Below are 21,798 nucleotides of genomic sequence, written 5' to 3'. Positions count from 1 at the left end.
TTTGGGTGTGGTCCTGCTCCTGAATTTAAGTTAACACCGCTACCTCATTTAATTAAATTTTGGGACAATTTTTGGTTTGACTTTGTTGAAATTTGGGTCATTTTTTGTGTTCTTTTAGAATGATTTGTAATAACTTTATTTTACTACCAGCACCACAATCATTTAACATTTTCTATTTCCCAATACTTTTGTTCACAACCAAATACGCGCAAGACTGATGTCATTCTCATCAGCATCAAGCTCTTACTTGTACAGTAAATGAACACATTAGCATACTTAACATAAGAGATCATCAGCATAAAAATTGTCTCTTTCTTTTAACGTATCTTTAATAACTACAAGATCTACTGCAGGTAGGTGTCAGAAAAGTCAACTATATGTCAGAAACAGCCTTTTTTTTAACATTTTCCTCCGCTTTTAATCTCAATGAGTTATGCATTATACTGTTAAAGAAGACACAATTTGACTTTTTGTTAAGAAATAACAATACTTAGACATGTACAGGACACAATCCCCAAAGACATGAGTTACTATTTTGTCCACAGGGGACGCAATAATAAATGCAACCTAAAAGTTCCTTACTGGGGCTTTAAAATTGTCACATTTTTCATGCTAGCATGCCAATGTTAGCATTTCGCAACAACATTGTAGAGGTAGTAATTTTGACTCAGTCAAAGAAGTTGAGCAGTGGCTGCAAAATGAAGCCAGAGTCCAAAGTAAGGTTCCTAATATTCATCAGTGATCACTCAAACAATGAAACTGCACAGAAACTTTAACTTTCAAACAACTTCAGTGGATTATTGTTTGAAATAAGATACTGGTATTGTACTAAGTACTGCAGCTGCTTCCAAAACCTTTAAAGAGACGTCATAAAGATGTCTGATAACTTTGCTGAAAGCCCCCGCAGTACAAACTCTGGCCTTGACTTTTAAAACAAAAGTTCAGCTAATCAGGAAACATTTTCTGTCCTTGGCCAAAGTATTTGATTGTTCTTTTACCTTGATACAATTAGTGGAAAGAGGAGGAAAGTGAAGGAGAGTAGAAAGTAAAAAGGCAAACTTAAATGAAAAGGAGAAGAGGTGAGAGACGTTAACCCACAAGGACACAGAGGCAGACAGAGGGACCGATGTATTCACAGGATGACAACACAAATGCAGGAAGGCCACGGAGACGTGAAACAGCACTCCTGAGCGATTATACTGCAAAAGATTTTTATTTCAACCAACTGTTGAGTATGTACAGGAGAACAATTTGTACATAAATAGGCAATAGTTATAAATATCAGCGGTTCAGCTGGTACAAAATTAAAAAAGAACTTAATGTACATTATCTACAAGTGCCACTTTGGGTTTTTGTACAACATTGTCTCTTGTTGGATTGTCCGTATCGTCCATTCACACGTTTTCTGAGCCGCACCGCTCACGCAGTCGCAGCAGGTACACAGTATGTGTCCGGGGGGAAGATGTGGCATTTTGGACGACGGTGGACTGAGGGGGCGGCTTTAGATATGAGCCTATGAAAGAGAAGGATTATTGAGCTGCAGTGTGATGGTGTGTGTTTTTGTCTTAGAGTCTACAGGGGATTATTAGTTGCTGGGTGTCTCCTTAAATATTGCAGTACACACATACACACACACACACTCACACACACACACTGTCATCAGCCACTTAGACGGCGGCTGAATCACAGAGCCTGGAGCGGAAAAAACAATATTCACTATGAGTGATCATGGCACTGGGTGTGAATACTCCGACTGTGTGAAAACAAAAACACTCTGCGGTGGTTTGTTTGTTCGTATCAGCTGTTTGAATCACGTTTATCATGTTGCACGCTCTTCTTCCGGTGGAGGTTTTTGTACACTATGGCTATATACAGCTCTGGATGTACAGTAAGTGCACTAATCTAACATCTTCAGTCCAGTTCTTGCAGCTTCATTGGCAGAAAAGTCATTTCTAACACCTCAAATTAAAAGGTTTCCATCACGTTATGTAAGACATCGCTCAGTGGACCGCTTTCAATTTCATCCTCAAGCTTTCTGACGCTTCAGGGGTCCAAAAAAGAGAACGTGAACAACCCCTCCAAAGAAAGTAATAAATTAATATCCTATTATAGTACACACATGGATACAGCACCAACAATCACACCACACGTGTCCTATGAAGCGCGCACACACGCTCACACACATGTAAGAACATGCAGAAACTGCCCCACGAGCAGCTTCAGAGATTTCATTGCTATGACAGCAGGTGAGTCATCAGCAGCAGCTCACATTTGGTCCCTGAAATTGAGCTTAAACATTCAAACAGGTAGAATGGACACCGAGCAGAGCGATCAGTGGATTAAAAAGGTTTTTTATCTAACGACACTCTTTGATCTAGGGGCTAAATTTAGTCTAGAAAACATTATTGGTTAAATGTATCAAAACACTCTGTACACACTCTGTTTCACCGTGTTAAAATCCACAATCATCTTCCAAGCAGTCAGTCCATCTCTTAACTCCTGTGCAATATCGCCCTCTTGTGTGCTGAGCTGGGACTGAAGGTGAGTTGTGTCAATTACATAACTCTCATAAATACACAGCGGTTATCTTTAGAGCTACAAAACCACACAGCACACATGCTTAATATCTCAAATTTCATTTTCATTTTCATCCAATTCTCATCAGCTGTGGTTTTTAGGAAGTTTAGGGGGAGTTTGATACCAAAGCCAATGTGCAAATGTCTCTAAAAAAGGAATAAAAGGAAGAAATCATGGCTGTGATATCAATAAAATGAGACAAAGATGATAAATAAAGCTAGAAAGTGAGCATTACTTTGGCATTACAACCTAACTCTTCTCACCCTGCATTAGAGCTGAGCACAAGAGAGTGCTTCCAACTTATGAGCCGAGTAATGAGCATTAAACTTAAATAAACACCAGTGTGTCTTACTCTTCTTCATCGTTTTCAGATAATGCAGTAGCTCCGAGCACATTCTGAGCACTTTACTCTTTACAGTGTCTGCTATTACATGTTTTTTAACGCTGGGCTGGGTCACACCAGAGAAGTTTGATCGCACACGGTGCTAAAACAAGGCAGATTAATCTCAGTGCAATATGCAAAGTTTAACTTAAGGAACATGGGTTAATAAATAAATCCAAAAAAGAAAAGAGGGAGCCATAGAAGAATGGCCGTCCGAGCAGCAAAATTAGTCCATCTAGGTGGCTTTCAACGGGGGGATTTATGTTGTATCAGTGCAGGTAATGTTAGTAAGCGAAGGAAGGCTGGGTTCCATCGTTATAACTAACAATCTGCACCAGGACTCACAGACACGGGATCGTTTGTCTGAAGAAACGTCACAGCTGACTCTCAAGCAGCAAAACACATTTATCATACCGTTATATCTTCAACCCTGAAATACAAGACCCTGATCCTGATCTCATGCACACCAGACCTGGACCGAACTGGCTCAATACAAACTGAAACAGTCTGCTCGTCCAGGCCTTTCTCTTTCTTCTTTTAAAGGAATAGTTCACCATTTTTGGGAAATTGACTGATACCACTTTTATATCTGATCCATAAACATGAAGCTCACTCAGTGGGCTTACTTTTTTTTTTTTTTTACTGCAAAGGCCCTTCGGTGCACGGCATCCTCACTCTCTCATCCTCTTATTTCCCATCCTTCGTCACTCTCACAGTGATTCAAGACAAATGCCGAAGTAAGAAAATCTCAAAAGTTAGTGGTAAGCTTAGCTTAGCACCAAGACTGGAATCAGGGATAGACAGGTAGCTAGGTTCTGCAAATGAGTAACAAAATCTGCATACAGACGCTTCTGATCCGCAAAAACTAGGACTGTCAAGCAATTACAATGTAAGACGAGTCTGTACTGCAAAATTTTGCAGAACCTTCCATTGGAGCATTTTTAAAAGCAAACTTTTCATTCAGTGGGAGAAGAACTGTTTGAACAGCTGACCTCATGCCGTCTACAAGGCGTCAGTAGACAGTTGTGTGCTCAGTCATGTATTTGGTCAAAGAATCACGTGAAGTGTGACTCATCTTTGTTGTCACCCAGCTGAGTTAAATACTTCATTCTGATTGGTCAAAACCCTGTAACAATGGTAATTAATTCTCAATAGCAAAAGCTAAGCTGGGGACAACCTGATCACACACGTCATATCAAATCAACCCACAGAAAGGAGTCCCGCTTATTTCACCTCAGCCTGTTCACACTGTGGCAAAAACTTTAGCTTCCATCTGAGGCTGGTTTTGAGAGTGACAGACATCAGGCACAGATGTGAGAGCAGCCTTAGGAGCCCGGACTATCTCTGATGGGAAAAGTGGAACAAGAACTATCCGCTTTACATCGGGTCCTGCTCACCCTGTTGAGGTTCTAATCAGCATAACCACATTTTCCCTTACTCAATATCTTTACAGGTTTAACACTAATTCAGGATATTGTAACAGACTTTTTCTTGATTCAGAACAACCGCTTTGCTAAAAACCCAGAAGTAGTCCGGCCTAGGAAAGCTGCAAATATCGTTTTTTCTACTAAACGTCATAAAGAACGTCTTTATAACACTTCTTTGTCGTTTCTTCATCATGCTTGGCTAGCCGTCTCTCCCTGTTTCCAGTAGTTATGCTATGCTAACTATCTCCTTGTAGCTTTAGATTTACTGTGCAGACATAAGAGTGGCATCATGTTCGCTTACTCTAACACTAGAAAATGAGTCAGCATATTTCCTTGTGAGTCTAAATATTCCTTTACCTTTAGCTCTCGTTGGCACTCAAAGAATCAATATTTCATCACGACAAACCAAACGTAGCGCTGATGCTGGTTTTCTCCTCCATGATTTCACACCTCTTAGGCAAAGAGCCTCTCCATCAGTTACAAAGTGCAAAATTTAAAGCTGCATCTCACTCACGAGTGGAGCTTTAAAACCATTTACGGGAGAGGAATGATCGTTATGATCTGTACTTGAACGCTGTGGAGAACAAGAGGTGAGGCTGATGTCTAACACTGAAGAACAAGGTTGTTTTTTGCTGATGAACACTGTTTGATCGCCACTCCTCGTCGCTGCACTGTTGTTCTCACGCTGATCACCAAAGAAGGTCATCAGATCACCATAACAGATCGTCACTTTGCTGTTTTTTTATTTTTCCCAACAAGTGCAACAGAAAGCCTTCAAGAGTCAGTGGCCACAAAGGCGTCTGGATGTCCAGAGAAGGCTGTTGGCACGAAGAAGTGATGAAGCTCCGGAAACACACAAGACATGGCTTTCAAGTTCAGAAGCTGAGCACGGCGCCTTCTCTGACAAGCAGTACTGCATTGAGTTTCCTCTGAAATGCAGTGTGATTGTGGCAGTAACCGAGCAGAAACACTGGGTGGCGCTCTCTTTTTCTCTCTGCTGCATCCAAAAGGTCCAGAGAGCCATATCTGCCTCCTCTCCTTCCACAAGCTCGGCCACTTTTGAGCATCTAAAAGTCTCTGATTGGCTCGATTCTTCTTCCCGCTCTTTCATCTCGGCGTCTGTCCTTTATCTCGACGAGCGGTTCTTCTTCACAGTGTGGCCAGGATTCTTGAGAAGGAGATGATGACGGAGAGGGTGGTCTGACCGACGCCGAACACCAGAGCCTCCAGCGGTGCCATGTCCTTCCCTGCCACGCGGTACACCCCCGCCACAGCCGCGCCTGAGGGGGGGGAAAAACACACACGAGCAGCGTTAATACACAAAGCGAGTAAACAGATGGGCAGGCGCACAAACACAGCTGTCTGTCACGGCCTGTCACCATTACTGCAGACTGCCCGCTCACACTGAGGACAAACTCAGCCTCCCACATATTCTCCATCCTTCAGTGAAGCCTCCGGCCGCGAGTCAAGTATCCTGCACTGAAGTTATTTTTTTTGGGAGCCAGTGTTATAAAAAGATATTGGAGCGCTCATGTGTGGCTCCATGCAGTGAGCGGGGACAGCAGTTAGCACACGGCCACCACTGTGCTCACTCGCCATTCTTTCTACACCAGTTCGTTTCCATGACAATTGGCCCATGCCGCATATGGTGAGGACGAGTGTCACAGACAGACACAGAAGAAGCTTTCATGAATCCCTCTTTCTTTGTGCTGTTTAACTGTTTGTTAGTTTAAAGTCTGTTAGGAACATGTTTGTAAAAGATGATCTGTCCACTGGCCAAGTTTTAACACAGGGATACACAATGTAACATTTCAAAATGTGTTATCTTTGTGTATATTTTAGATTGATTTTGGCCTTTCCTTGGTTTGAAGAGACAGCTGAGCGGATGAGGAGAGAATGGGGATGACGAACTATACGTACGAAGGTCAGGGTCGAATCCTGAAGCCAAAGAGAGGAGGCTCTGCTTCTGTATCCACGTCACCTGCTCTACTGAGCAAGCTAACCCTCAATAAATCAAAATGTCACACTGGTGTACAAATGACTGATGTGACAGGGGTTGTGGGCTCAGAGTCAATAGTCTTCTCTCACTGATTGTCTCACATTAATCATAACCTGTCTTTGTTTTGAAGCTAGCTTGAATCTAAAATATGGGGTGATTCATTTGGCGAGCCCTGAAGTATCCCTGCCTTACACTCAGATTGATAAAGGTTTATTTACACAGCCTGTGACTATACTCTGTCGCAGAGAGTGTAAGGTTAGGAAGGACAAACCAGACTTAGCATACAGAGCAAATAAAACCAGACGTGACGTGGTGTGGCGTGGCACGGCGTGGCATGGCATGGCGTGGCATAGCATGACGTAACATGGCATGACGTAACATGGCATGACGTAACGTGGCATGACGTAACGTGGCTAGGCATGATGTAAAATGGCATGTGGTGTGGCGTGGCATGGCATGATGTAACATGGCATGACGTGACATGGCATGAGTGGCTTGACATGCCAAGGCTTTAATGATGTGACGTAGTTTTAATGGCGTAGCATGACCTGACTTATTGTGGCGTTGCGAGATGGGTCGTAACGCCATGTAACGTGGTGTGACATGGCATGACTTGACATGGTGTGTTGTCGTGATATGGCGTGTCACCTCGTGATGTGGCATGTCATGGCTGGTTGGGTTTTTGGCCTGATATGACGTGATTTGGCATGGTATGACATGACGTTGCACGACGTGGTGTGGCGTGGCATGACGTAACATGGCATGAGTGGCTTGGCATGCCAAAGCTTTAATGATGTGACGTGGTTTAAATGGCGTGGTATGACATGGTGTGGCGTGGCATGACGTAACATGGCATGAGTGGCTTGGCATGCCAAAGCTTTAATGATGTGACATGGTTTAAATGGCGTGGTATGACGTGGTGTGGTGTGGCATTGCGAGATGTGATGTAACGTGGTGTAACGTGATGTGTTGTGTAGTGATGTGGCATGTCATGGCTTGACGTGACAGGATATGGCGTGGCATGATAGGATGTGGCGTAAATGGCTCGACGTGACATAGCGTGGCGTGATGTGACGTGGCAGGACGTGACATGACATGGCATGACATGGCATGACATGACATGGTGAGTTGTGCCGTGAAGTGGCGTGTTGTAGTGTAGCGTGACTTGGAGTGACTTAAAGTGATATGATGTTTGCTCTGGATGTTAGTATTTGCTGGTAGTTGAGGACATTTTTAAAGCAAATGTTCAAACAGTAAAGAGGATTCTAAAAAGCTCTAAAACAAGTCAGGTTAGTTTCTCCTCTGCCATACTTTTTGATATATCAGAAGTCCCGCCCCTTCTTGAATTTGATTGGTCGGTGTAGGGAGACATTATATTGATGAGCATTGCAGCTTTCTGTAACTTGAACTATTGTCAGCATACAGTTCTGTGAGTGCAGCAACCATAACAGCTGACTCTTGGGGAAGTTTTGTGCTGAGGATGCTCAACTGCATTAGCTTTGTACAGGAAACAGGCGTCACCAGTGCTAAAAATGGCGTGAAAAGAACTTCACCTTTTTTTATCACAGATTATTTTTTGTGGAGCTAAAGCATCAGTTTCATTTTTTGACTTTGCCTATACTTTATAAACTCAATTTTTGTTCTGTACTTTTAAAATTATTTAAAGTGGTGTCTGCTATTATCAAATTGAATTGACAAAGGTTTTTTGTTACTTTGTGATGGACTTGTTCTAGAAGTGACGGTTTCAGTGATTCCACAGAGACAACAACATCCTGAATTCAACCTCCTAGTTTGGTTCACATTCTGTTTACCCTGCATCCACCTTTTCAATGTCTCTGCCTTCACAGTTACTGTAGTAAAGCACTTCCTTCAGATTCAGTTTATATTGTGTTTGAGTTGTGCATTAAGTATGAATAAACAAAGATTAATTCAATTACCACAAGCTAAGGAGCCCTGGGGGCTGTAGCTGTTGCCCAATTTGTAATTCAGCCTTGCAGCTTTGCATCATTTCAGCAGATTTGTTAAATATTTAAAGCGATACTCAGCTCGTATTTAATGTTGAGACAGAGTTTAAATACTGTAAGTCAACATATCTGCATCACTTATTTCTGTTTTGAACAGATCAATCTGTCTTTAAGGTTGTCATAAAGGTGTTGAATGGAGTCAGAGACACTGTTGAGATGATTTTCACACTTTTAACCAGACATAGTTGAAGTTTCCTGCGCAGCATAAACAGGAACAACAAGGAAGGTAGAGAAAAGAAACAAGAGTCTGAAATCTCTCTGTCTCTGTCAGCTCCTGTCCTCCTCTGTGTGACAGGAATCAACCCTCTCTCTCTCTCTCTCCTTCCCTGTCACCTCCACTTTTCTTCTTCTTGGCTGACTTGAGGTCAGTCTAAAAAAAGAATGAAAGAAAAAACAAACAAATAAGGGTAGAAAGTGGACTTACTGGTGATGACGCCTCCGGACAGCGAGGCCAGGAAACCCACGCTGACCAGCACCAGGGTGATGAGGCGGCCCCACTTGTGGCGCTGCAGCATGACCAACATGAGCAGCCCCACCGCCCCGTGGACGAAGAGCGAGGAGAAGAGACACCACAGGAACACCCAGTACCACATCTCTGACAGGGAGACAAAACACAGGCAGGAGGCTCCATCAGATAGTGGCATAAACAAATCAAACACAAGGAAAAATAAAGTGTTCCCTGAATCTGTGATTGCAGGGATGGGCAATCTGGTAGACCGTATTCAGGGAAAAATCACCCTGATGAAGTCATAGTGATGTCAAAAAACGTTTCTTAGACTCATGATGGGCTTGGAATGGATTTTTAAGTGGCATTGTGGGAAATGTAGTATCCTGTTGACTCCTGCTGGACTAAAAAAGAATTGTGATGATTATTTCTGTCAACATTAAAATCATGCTATTTGAAATGAATCAGCACATTTCCTTCTGTCTGAATATAGCAGCGCCCTTTTCAGCAAAGATAAAGAGAAAACCATTATTGGTCCCAGAGGATTTCATTCCACTCAGATGAATATTCTTCCTCCTTCCTGTGAAGGTACGGATACAGCGTCCTGTCCTGCCCCCTGTAGCTTCAGTTAAATCTTCCCTCAGATAGAAACGCTATCCGGCTCGTAGACATCTGGCTGAATTGCTGATGCATTTTTACGGATTAACACATACCAGAGCTTGTTTGAGAGCCACAGATCAGGCCTGCACAGATACTCAGAGAGGGAGGATTTCAATCTACGACCCCCCCTCCTCTCTCTGTCAGGGCTCATGAAGGAGGCAGCCAAGCGCAGTAATGGACCTGAGGTTGAGATGTATAAAGACTGGTGTGAGTGAGATTTCAGAGAAGCTGCTGCAGATGAGACATTAAGCAGTAAATAGAAGAAAATAGAGGATTTTGTCTGAGACAAGCGCGAACAGTTAGCTTTTGCGAATCTTTAGATGGAGAAAAGATAAAAGACTCCACAAGCAATCATCTGAGCCCCCTTATAATATTAATTTGGAGACCAAACCTATGAAATATTGGCCATGTACCAATTGTTAATGACGCATGACAATCTCTTTCCTCTCAGGCTGATATCTATATTGATTTAGACATTCATATTTAATCAACTTTTAATTCAACATTAATAATTCACTAATATCATAGCATAGCTTTCAAGACAACTATTAATTAATCTGAAGGCTTTTTTTTTCTTTTTTAATTGGGGGATGATATCCACACCAGTATCGATTTTAACAATGGTATCAATCAATATTGATATCGGTTGACCAATATCGTCTTTTTAAAGGCCAGTGCCGATAAGAATGGCCGATCTATTAACTGGTCTATCTCTAATAGATACAACTCTAAATTCAACATGATTAAATCAGTTATTTTGGGTCTGGGTGACTTTCTCGTCATGCTTATATCGTCAGTAGAAGGGATATACAGCTGTGCTCATAAGTTTACATACCCTGGCAGAATTTGTGATTTTTTTGGGCCATTTTTCAGAGGATATAAATGATAAGAGAAAAACTTTTTTTTCACTTATGGTTAGTGGTTGGGTGAAGCAAAATTTTTATCAAACAACTGTGTTTACTTTTTATATATCATAAAGACAACAGAAACTACCCAAGAAACTATAAATTCTGCCAGGGTATGTAAACTTATGAGCACAACTGTAATTACTTTTATTGATATTTACACAAGCTTCAATTCAACATTAATAGTTCAGTAGCTGGAAAAACATAATTTACCTACAACTTGTTTATTATTGTAGGACTCAGGTTTAAGTTTTTTTGTGGAGTCAAATCAAGAGGCAACCTCCGGTCTCAAAACATGAAGCCCATGCGGAAGTGTTATAAACTGCAGTTCATCGAGTGTCCACTTGAGGCTGGATGCAGAAACACCGGAAACCACATACACATCCATTCAAAAAAGACGATCTTTGCAGCATAAATAAACATGTTTACAGCCTGGTTCAAAAGACGAGTGTAGTCTGGATAGTTCATTTCTCTATCAGCACACAATGTACGGGGGATGAATTTTTTTTTAACGCAACAGTTCAGAAGATATTAAGATAACGAGTTTTGCCCATTTAAGGACATGACTGACTTGATTGACAGGCGGGAACACTGTAGCTGTTGGCTCGAAGGCTCAAACCCTGCCTCTTTACCTCACACTAAGTTTGGTTGAGTTCAGCATTTTCAATATGGCTCCCGCCGACGATTGGCTTCAAAACAGTGCTTCAGAGAGAGATGGTTAAAGTCACTGATACTACTTCTATTTATCATACAGTCTATGTATCAAATCCATACTGTGTGTGCTCAAACAGTTCTGGTATCAATACTGACACACTTCTATATTTTTTTTGTATTATTAAGACAAAATAATACAGAAGAAACAAGTTGATTCTTAAGGGGGCTGATATATGATGTGTTGATACTGAAACTGGCATCAATTGTCATGCAACTCTAAATTCAACAAAAAATAACGCAGTAAATAAGACACTATAATGTCCCTAAAATCAGTTAATGTTTGGGCCATCTACACCCACACCTGTGTTGATACAGAAATTGGTATCAATACTGATAAAACTCAAAATTCAGCATTAATACTGATAGATTCAAGTTGATAATGGTAAAGGTATTGAAATCAATACATTTCTCAATATTCCTGGAAAATAACAAATGGACCACAACACACTGAATTGACTTTACTCAGACTGTATTGTTTGCTAAGAATAAAGTCTGATTAAAGTGTTTGGTGGTGTATTTGTTATTTTCTATATGTTCCTGCAACCAACTAGCACCTGAGTACATAAGTTGGTTGTTCATGAAGAGCCCTGTTTACCGTTATTCTCAATATCCCTATTGGTACACACACAATTCTATGATCAGTGTAAATAATTAAGTAGTAACAGCTCTGCTCTTCTCAGATGGTTACAAAACAAAAAATGCTGAATTAGTTTGGTTCCAAAACTGATGAAAATCCCTTGATGTTGCTGTAAGATGAACTCAACAGTAGTCTCAGAGAAACCATATTATTCCCCAACAAGCACAAGACTCTGCTACTTGTATAAACACCTTAATAGAAGTCAGACTAAATATAATCGCAACCCCATCCACTATCCCTCTTCCTCTTTCTCCTTATGCCTCTCTCCTTCTGTCTTCCTGTCAAACAATCTGGCTTCACATAAAAAAAAAAAACTCTGGCTTAATCGCACTGAACCAGTGAGGGGCCGAGCTTTGAACCACTGGCACGGTGGGAGCAAAGAGGAGCCAGCTGGCCCTGGGATTATTCTGGAAGAAAAGAGATGGACTACAGAGAGGGGGTGTCCTGCACGGATGGGAACCACCGATCCAAACGCACAGGAATGTCACGTAAAAAGCAGAAGCCTGTTTTTTTTTTTTGTATTATAAGACGTAAACAGGAAGCGTGACATTGTTGTGTGGTGTAAACATCTGAAAACACAGAGTATTCCTCAGCCCAGAGGGAGCTCTTTAGCATATCCATCTACTCTAGTTGTTCCACAGCCGACTGAGCTCCTACATCTACTTATTGATCGGGTAATCAGCCGTCAAGCTGGGTGGAGAGAGACGTGACAGCACAGCAACACAACAGCTCTTTGTCCTGCATGATAGGGCATGTCACACTGTTAGATTCCCCACTGCTGTCTCTATACAATATACAGGGATATAGGGGTAAAGAGAAAGAAACAGGATGTAGCAGAAGACACTTTAGAGTTACACTGCCTCCAATACTCGATCTTTCGTCCTCTGGCCTGTGACCCAGAAATCAATCAAGGTCGGCCATCTTTACTGATGTCTTCACAGTTTGAATTTGATCACCGAGAACACGGGGAACAAAGAAGTGAAACAAGGAGTGTTCAAGACCTAGAGTTCAGACCGTGATTAAAATCACATATAGCTCAATTTTCAGAGCTTAAATATTTTTCACTGCAAGTATTGGCACCAGAGAGTGTATTAAAAAATGGACATTATGATTGCTTCCCTAATGTGAAGCAATTAAAAAAATACACATCAAAATAATTTGTTAAACATGGTTTCTTCTAGTTTCCTCTCATCATGCTGGTTTATTCCCAGGTGTGCATTCTTCTGCAAAGTTTAGTTTGTACTTGTTGTTTGATGCTGATTGACAGCTCTGTAACAAATGCATCACCTGCAGCGTTGTGTTTCAATTTATGTTTTAGTTAGCGGACATGGTGGGTGGTGGGATGTCAATACCCAAGTTGTGGAGGAGGGTATTTTGGCATTACTTTTCTACAGTTGGAAGAGGTGGAGACAAAATGTCCATCTTTATACACAGGCAATGATAAGAACTGATGGAACCAAATTTGCTGATTGATGACTAATATAAAGTTTGTTGGGATCCAGTTTGAGTTAAAAGAACACAAAGAAATATGAAGGCCTCCGTGGCTCTCTTTGTAATTCTAATCTGTCTGTCTCTGAGTTCCTGCCTACATGGAAATGTTTTCAGTAGAAAACAGTACACTATTGTTGTATTACTGTTGTATGTGCATATTTTGTTACCAGTCAAATAGCCATGTGCAAGTAGAAGGACAGTAACAGGAATGGTGGACTGCAGAGCTGTGTTTGTGCTGCTGACTACTGAGTTTATTAACACTTCTCCAGACGGTTTTCAAGCGTGTGTGCGTTCGCCAAAGTACTCTGGTTTGTTAGTACTCAATGTACGTATACCACCAACTATTGCTGTCATGCATACTGCAGCTTACTCAGTTGTTTTTGCATTGTCATGAGCGCAGATTTCTTTAAAAACCCAAAGGAAATACTGTCCTTTTTTTCAATCAGCCGTTCTGTTCAGTTTAGGAACAAGGCCTGTTCCTAAACTGAATTGGTTCTTCCTTAGCCCATGTACCAAACTTTCTAAGATGCTCACAATAGCTATGCTAGGAGTTCTTTCACAGTCCTGCTAACAGGCCTGCCATAACCATCTGGGTCAACCTCACAAGGAGGACAGATGTATTTGATTGGAAAAGGTTTTAAGAATGAATACAGGGTGAAGAAGGACAGTTGATGCTTTCCTCTGTCAAACAGAGCATCATTCAGTTATCCATCAATATCTACCATCAGTAGGAAGCTCCTATATTTTTTTTTCCTGTGAGGAGACAAACCATAATCACAGGCAGCCAAGAGCTCTTCACATCAACCTTTGAATGGTGTCTGAAAAACTGATCAATAGTCTCCCACTTGGTGATAAGTACTGCAGACTGCAGGTGAATGGTAGCAAAGCCAGAACAGCTTGCAGTTACATTGAAACGGAATACGTTATTTACTCACGTGGAACCAATTCAGCTGATTTACATTGATAAAAGTTGTTTGTACCTGATTTCACTTTTGAACAAACACAGAATTCAAAGACTGCAATCCTCTACCAAGGCTTCAACTGAACGGGTTCCTCCTTGTAGCCTTGCACATCCTTACACCATTGTAAATGGAAATGGAGCCAATAGTTCCTCTGTAATTCAGCTAACGGGCCAACAAACCTTGGCAGAGATAGTAGAGGAGTACAAAACACACAACACAACAACAAAAAAGGCTAATTAAGGATATTATTCAGATGGGACCAGCAGTGGAGATAAACAGCTTGGAATGAAGCGTGAACGTTTACACGTTTTTGGAGTAACTGTTTTTCAGTTCTTCAGATTCACCTCCCAGAAGATAATGTGTGTGTGCAGCAGAATTTAGAAAAATAACACAGCTGTGGACTTCAAGTTATTATTTTAGGAATTCCTAAATCAGTTTTAATCTGGAGAGTACATCACATGCACTGTGCCTGCGTCTTTTAAGCAATAAGTTAAATTATATGATTAAAATAGAACATTCATGACTGTATTCATCCCTCAGCTGTGATAAACATATTTAACTGGTTATTGTCACTAAAATAAATTCTATACATCTGATTCACTTTTGAATATGCTGGTATAAGCAATGACATCCAGTGCAATCTTTGATCCTTTTGAATCTTCCTACAAAGGAAGCGGGGGAATGAGGGAGCCAGGTTTGTCAAGTGAAAGCTACCCAGACATCCCTCCAGGCTCTGACAGGATCCCTCATCAGGTCCTGGTCACATAGACTGGGCATCTGTCGCTCAACTTAAGCCTGCACGGATTAACACAACACTCAACATAGGAGCATGTCAGGCCACCGGAGGACGAGTTTCACAGACCACACTTCTGTCAGAGAGCCTTACAGCTAGTGGCAAAAATATACTTCTATAGTACCTTAGTTTGGATTCGGCACATGTTGAGGTTTTTTAGTCTGCCGCATTTGTCTGACAGCTATAGCTAGAGGGTACTTTACAAAGTAAGTGTCACAAAAAATGTAGAAGCTTAGAAAACACACAATAAAGGGTCAAACTAGCAAAACCTCCAAATGTCATAAAACAATAACTGTAACTGTTAGGGAAGCACCGATCATACTTTCAGGTCCAGATACCGATATCTGGGCTTTGGTATCTGCCGATACCGATACTAGCCGATCCGATCCCAGTATTGATTTGACAATCTCTACTCCTTAATGTGAGAATAGAATCATGTTTTAGCAACTTCAGGCTTTTCTGACTTGATGGTGAACTGTACCTGGGTTCCAAGTGCTAAACCAGAGGCTGGAATCTCTTAATTTCAAGGATCTGGAACAATTAAATCCAATAACAGTTTTTTCACACTTTGAATCCATTAATAGAAGGTTTCTTCCTTCTTTGCAGTACGCTAGAGCTGACTTAAACTTCTTCCTACGGGCAAAAATGCCCAGACTGGCCGGCGCTGATGACGTAGATGCACATGGCTATTTTAAACACAGAAATGCTTGGAATTGAGATGAATAGATCTGCCATATGGATCGGCACTATATATCGGCCCTTTGTCATCGATATCCGATCAAGCTTTTTGTGTCCGATGTAGCTGTTATTCGTTACCAGGATCGGATTGGTGCATCCCTAGTAACTGTAATGACAACACATGTGGATGAGGTAAATACAACTTTTACTTCCTAGTCATGTGACCAGTCTAGGGTGGACCCTGCCTTTAGCCAAATGACAGGTGGGATTGGCCTCAGCTCTGCAGACCCAATATGGAAAAACTGGTGTGGATAATGGGATAATGGAATAATCTATTCATGATTGAGGGATTTATTTATCCTGTGAGTATTATAAGTGTGAGGACAACATTAAATTAATCTCCTTATCATTACTTAAGTGTTAAAACAACCGCCATCTTGACTGGCTACAGCACTCCTTGTTTATAATGTGATGCACCAGTATGCAAGGCCTATTAATCTACAATGACATATCAGGCACGGATCACATTATTCACTTAAACCTGCACTGCAGTATTATAATCAATGAAAAGATCTTTATTTATACAGCGCTGATTCACAACAGAGTTATCTCAATATAATAATGTAAAACTGTGTCATTGGTTATTCCTCTAAGGTAAATGATCTGCTTCAACCACTGCTGAGCAAACACTGAGGGGCAGGGTCAGACGCCGACACCAGCTGAGAGCCAAATGTCAGTAAAATCTGTCTGAGGTGGATAAATGGTCACAGTAACCTGCCAAGCTGGTTGCCGACGGTCAAAGCCTCCATAAAACGGATATATATAACTTTTTAGAGATTTAAATAGACAACAAGAGATGAAATATGTTAGGGCTGAAATGTTTTAGTGAAAATACACGGCTGTATATTTACTCAGGATAGAAATCAATCTTGGCAGGTTGTTTTTCAGACGTAAGGAGCTGAGTCAAACGAGTCCTTTTAGGGGACAGCAGCGCAGGTGGTCACAGCTCAGAAACACACCTTTGAGCTGAGAGATGTGCAAGTCTCAAGTGCTGTGTCATGTTCAGAGATACAAGCAGCCAAAACACACGGTCAGAGCGCGGCATTAACTTCGACTAATCCCCAACTACTGATAGAGGTCTTTGTCAGCACGGCAGCTTTAGAGCTCACCCGTCAACGCTGAGGCATGAAAGAAAATCAGAGGATCATAATTTTTAGTTGCTTGATAAGAGGTCAGAGGTTTTATTTTTTTTTGCATGAGCGTGCAGGCCGCAGTACAACATGAACAAGAGGAAGTGGCATGACTGCAGGCTCACTCAGTGGGAGCTCTGCAGGGGCGTTGAGTTCATCCATCAGCAGGAAGAATGATGGATTCGTCCCAGTATAGGGTGACACAGAGAGGAGGGCTACGGCCGGCTGGTAGTAATACAGCTGGAGCTGTCTTGACTTCCATTGTGCAGTGAATAGCTGAGGTTTGCAGTATCAATGACAACTTTAACATACACGCAAATACTTTTAAAAAGACGCTACTTGTTACTCTACAATGGTTTATGTGTTTGATAAATTCAGTTGTTATTTCTTTATGATAAATTGGTAGAGCTTGCACAGTCTAATGGAGGGTAGTTCAGTCAATGTTACTTTAAAAGTATACATGTACAGTTTACCGAGGATACGTTCCCACCAAGCGTTGCGATGTGGTTCAGTATGGTTTGTTGCAGTGTGGGAAAGTAAACCCTGAACTTTTTTGTGTTTCCGCAACTGTACACTTTAGGGCTTCAAACAGGAAGCATGTCAGCTGTGCGCTGATCTCGACCAAAATACACACAGAAATGAAACACTGCAGTCTGTATAAGCTAACTTCATGTCAAAAGCATGCAACAAATTGCTTGAAAGCACTACTGGAATGCTTTTCGAAGCAAAAGCCTGATCCCTTTTTCCTATGGAGAACCTCCCTTTGTTTTCACACAGTGCTTTTATTTTGAAGTTTTGGCCTGGACATTTAATTGGTATAGAAAGTACCGTGCATAGCATATTCAAGCTTGGGGTGAACTTTAGTTGAAGATAAAAGTAGTCATGAAATAGCTGCAGATGAGCTGTGTTAATGATCTAATAACATCAAGTTGCAGGAAATATTTTGTCTTGTGCAATCTCCTTTTCCCTTTACACCCATCTCTGTGCCCCTCTCTCTGCTCAGCTGGTGTCTGTGTTAAGCAACCGTTTGTTTTTTAACAACACTGTTTCCTGATAGGAACAACTTGTCTGACATTGGAAAGCATTACTTGATATGAATAAAAATGTACATAAAATTGAGTCACCATTCTTTAAATGACATAATATTTATGATCAATTAACATCAGGTTAGGTGATAAAATCCAGTACGATCGCTCCTCCAACAATGGATTGCAGTTTGTCTAGCTCCACCGTTCAGGGTTGGATATGCTTGGTACACCCAACATAAGGAAGCCAACAATGTAGGACCGTACTGATCAATCATTTTGGTACCTTTCACAACTTTTGAACAACTGCATACTGTTCAATACAGTATTATACTGTACGTATCAAATCGGACTACTTGGTGAAAACGCAGCTACAGAGATGTCATTTTTCTAAAGTATTTCTTATAAAACTTGTTTACAGTAAATATTATTACAGATCATTATAAAGCTTTTAATCTTACTTTCAAAATTTGGGAGTCCCAACTTTCTAAATTAAAGCTTAAGTACACACAAACCTTGCATATAATAACCTTTATTATACCATAGTTCTACCATGTCTTTTTGCACACTCATATTTTTCATAATGAAACATATGTTCCTTATATGGTTTGCTGAAGTGAAACTGCTGTGAGCACACAAATCATAAACAGGAAGTCCATTTGTTAAGGCAACTCCCTGGGGCCTCAGAGAGAAAGGGCAGAGGGCCTGAGGTCTCTTAAAAGTTTACATCTGTTTCTAAAAAGCACTGCTCTTGTTATTCACTACTCACACTCTTCCCCTGACCTTATTTACGTCCCAGGAGGTTGTTTTTCACCTGGTGGTTGACTGCGGGGTCAAGGGGGATCGGGTGGCGGTTTTCATGCACCCTGCTAGTCTATGCATCAGCTTCTCACAGCTCTCTGCTGCAGCTCTGCTTCCGCAAACTTCTCCAAGCGCTGCAGCTTCCTGCTGAGTCAGCATCATTAACTACCTCTTTTTATGTTCTTGCATGATGTGTTTCCCAACTCAGGATGTCAGCTGCGTTTCATGGGATGGGTCTGTGCCAACTCTGCTGTGACCCGACATCCGCCTGTGCTTCACTCTCACTCTGCAGGGAGGATTTCAAGAATGTCTATAATCTTGTGTTTATATCACAGAGCAGTGCTGTTGTTGGCTTCATCCCTCCAAACCTCTGGTTTTCATACATTCAAAAGTGAAAATATTATGTAGTGTTTAACAGATGGTGGCCAGCAATTTTTGTAGCATCAACTTCTCGCTGAGGAAGTTTGGCCCGCCTGGGGAGGAAAAGATCAAATGCCCACACTCCACTCTTCTTCTTTTATTTCATGTGGACATGACTGAGCATGCTTCAACCTCAGACTGTCCTTCCTTGAAGCTCCCCTACAGAGATCCTCAAAAAAAAAAGGTGCATAATCACATCTACCTGTGAAAGAACATCCAGCACAGCACCTCTGTCAATCAAGTCCTCATAAATTAAAAGGAAAGGCAACAAGAAAATCAACGTGCAGGCGGGCATTGTATCATTTTTTTGTGCTTAAAGTTCACAGCACTGACTCCTCAGCTATCGGCCCATGACGCTCCTCAAACCACATACTTACAGCTGATGCTATCCATATAGGAACGCTGATATCACCTGCCCCTCCCATTCAAAACTACAATAAGAATAGCATTGATTTTACTCATCCTCACTATTACTGAGTCTAGACTGTCCCAGACAGACATCCTGCCCAGAGTTGAGGATGCTGCCTCTAATTGCCCCTTCATAACTGGACTGCAAGACAAAAGGAGGAGGGGGGGGGAGGAGGAGGAGGAAGGGATACTTAAATTACTACACAGTCAAGGCGCATTCACGCAGCAGAAAGATTAATTAGCCGCATGTTGTGATTATTTCTAAGTCATACACTGACTCCTGAGGCGTGGAAAGAGGAGTGGCATTTTTTACTGAAGCTAGAATCCACCAGCTGGGAGCGGGGGTGGGGTGGGGGGGCTGAGGTGGTACCCCCTTTTCATGGGACCAGCCTTGCCCTTTCTGCTCACTAAGCATGTGAGATGAAATATCACACATGTAGTCTGCTTTAAAATGGACGCGCTAAAACGCCAGCAACACAACTACACAGTACACGCTGCTGCTGCTGCTGCTGCTGATGGTGATGATGATTTGTGTGTGAACATGAAAACAGCATTCATTCCGCATACCTGTGAAGTGCTGCAGCGTCGTGCCTTGCACCCAAAGGCTCAGCACTTGCTGCACCGACAGATTAACAGAATAATCCCTGTTCGTTGTCATGTTTCTGCCGCCGCCGCCCGGGTTCGCACCCCTCTTTATCGAATAGCTGTACTTGGCTTTAGACGAAGGCATGGAGGAGACCGGGGTGGCATGGGATGTGAGGCGGCTCTCCCCGGCGCGGCTCGCCTCTACCGGTGCCTCTGTTTCGGCTTGACGTCCGTCTCCGCTGCGGGAAGGGAAGGGCCGCTGGCTGGTCGGTTCATCCTCGGTGGTGGCGTCGGTGGCGGCTGTGTGGAGGCCATGATGAGGATGGCAGCGGGAGCGCAGGCAGGCAGGCAGACGCACGGTCGGCTCGTCCTACATCGGCTAGCCCGGCTACATAACCCTTAAAGGGCCAGTCGCCTGTTCAGTGAGGGAGGGGGGTGGGGGCTTACAGTTTACGTTGACACATCTCCGGGACACTGACGTCGCTTCATGAATGGGGAACAAAGGGGAGGATAGACGCGTAAAGCAGAAAATGAAGCGTTTTTACGCAGCGTAATTATTAAGCAATAAAATCGGAAGTAGGCAAAATTAAATTGAATAATAGGCTGGTTACACCCCTACGAATGCCATTATATCCACTCACTTCCTAAGGAGGAGTTAAATTTTCGTTTATGTCTTTTTAATCTGTTTAATTTAATTAATGTTGAGTGCTGATCCAAGGCCAAACAATGTGCTTATTAAGCGACAGATATAAAACCATTAGTACAGGTGGATTCAGCATCTCTAATGTTGTGGAATGTGCTTCAGTGAATCAGAATTAAAAACGACATCTGTTTACAATACATCTCCATATCACTATAAGTCTATATATGTATATAATATTTATTTAAATACTATTAACAATTTAATAAGTGACACATTTATAAAAATATAATCATATGAGCTCGTGCCAGCTGCTGCCGGGGCGTTGTCCATGACGATGGATGGATGTAGGAGCTCTCCGTGGTGCTGATTGGCTTCTGCTCTGTCACCACAAAACGCCTGATACTATAATATATAATATCACAGGATACATCTATGCATGGCAAAAAGGGAAGTTGAGACTGAATGGAAGGTTTTATAATAAAAGATACGACCTATTGACAGTTTATATGTCAGTATAGTGAGCCTAAATGTAATTATAAATCAAAACTTTTAAGCTGAGGTGGACCTAAACTAGGGTTGCCAACTTTCTCACTACTAAATAAGGGACAGATGCACGGTGCCATGGTGGTGTGAGCATGATGTGTGAATTCAGTGTATATTCATATTCTGATTCAACTGGAAATGCAGAAAGTGTGTATATTCCCTTGAATCCTTACTGTATCATTATGTAACCTCATACGAATAAACCACAGTTTGGCTCTTTACATAAAAAAACAGGCAAAAGAAAAATGAAATACAAAAGAGGAGTATGACTCACCAAATATACTTTTTCCATGGATACTTTTTGACAGGCGGTGTGATTGGCACATGATCTGCCACTGGCACTGCAGTTTTATCTAATCTAGGATCTGTAGAGTGCAGTCTGCTGTATTTACAAGAGTTAATAGTCAATAAACTGGACAATTGAGGTCCCAAACAAACCAATTTAGCCCAATATACGGGATGTCCCGGCTAATACGGGACAGTTGGCAA

The 21,798-nt window shown here is 41.8% G+C and overlaps 1 protein-coding gene across 1 annotated transcript; it reads right to left on the bottom strand.

The window, feature by feature from the left end:
• Window positions 1–1,197: 1,197 nt before the first annotated feature.
• On the bottom strand, window positions 1,198–20,616 carry tmem170b (transmembrane protein 170B). The gene is made up of 3 exons (XM_034704635.1): window positions 20,106–20,616; window positions 8,834–9,004; window positions 1,198–5,666 (listed from the first exon to the last, which is right to left on the bottom strand). The coding sequence occupies exons 1-3, from the start codon at window positions 20,266–20,268 to the stop codon at window positions 5,536–5,538; spliced, it is 465 nt and encodes a 154-aa protein (XP_034560526.1). The 5' UTR covers window positions 20,269–20,616; the 3' UTR covers window positions 1,198–5,535.
• Window positions 20,617–21,798: the final 1,182 nt, after the last annotated feature.

This window comes from Notolabrus celidotus, chromosome 16 (genome assembly GCF_009762535.1).
Source record: "Notolabrus celidotus isolate fNotCel1 chromosome 16, fNotCel1.pri, whole genome shotgun sequence".
NCBI lineage: Eukaryota > Metazoa > Chordata > Actinopteri > Labriformes > Labridae > Notolabrus > Notolabrus celidotus.
This window is presented reverse-complemented; position numbering and strand designations above follow the sequence as displayed.

Excerpts from the sequence above, each read along its gene's own strand:
- tmem170b (XM_034704635.1), bottom strand. The coding sequence starts at position 20,268 with ATGCCTTCGTCTAAAGCCAAGTACAGCTATTCGATAAAGAGGGGTGCG. Across the intron at positions 9,005-20,105 it reads GACGCTGCAGCACTTCACAG|AGATGTGGTACTGGGTGTTC; the intron begins GTATGCGGAATG and ends TCTCCCTGTCAG. Across the intron at positions 5,667-8,833 it reads GTCCGGAGGCGTCATCACCA|GCGCGGCTGTGGCGGGGGTG; the intron begins GTAAGTCCACTT and ends CCCCCCCCTCAG.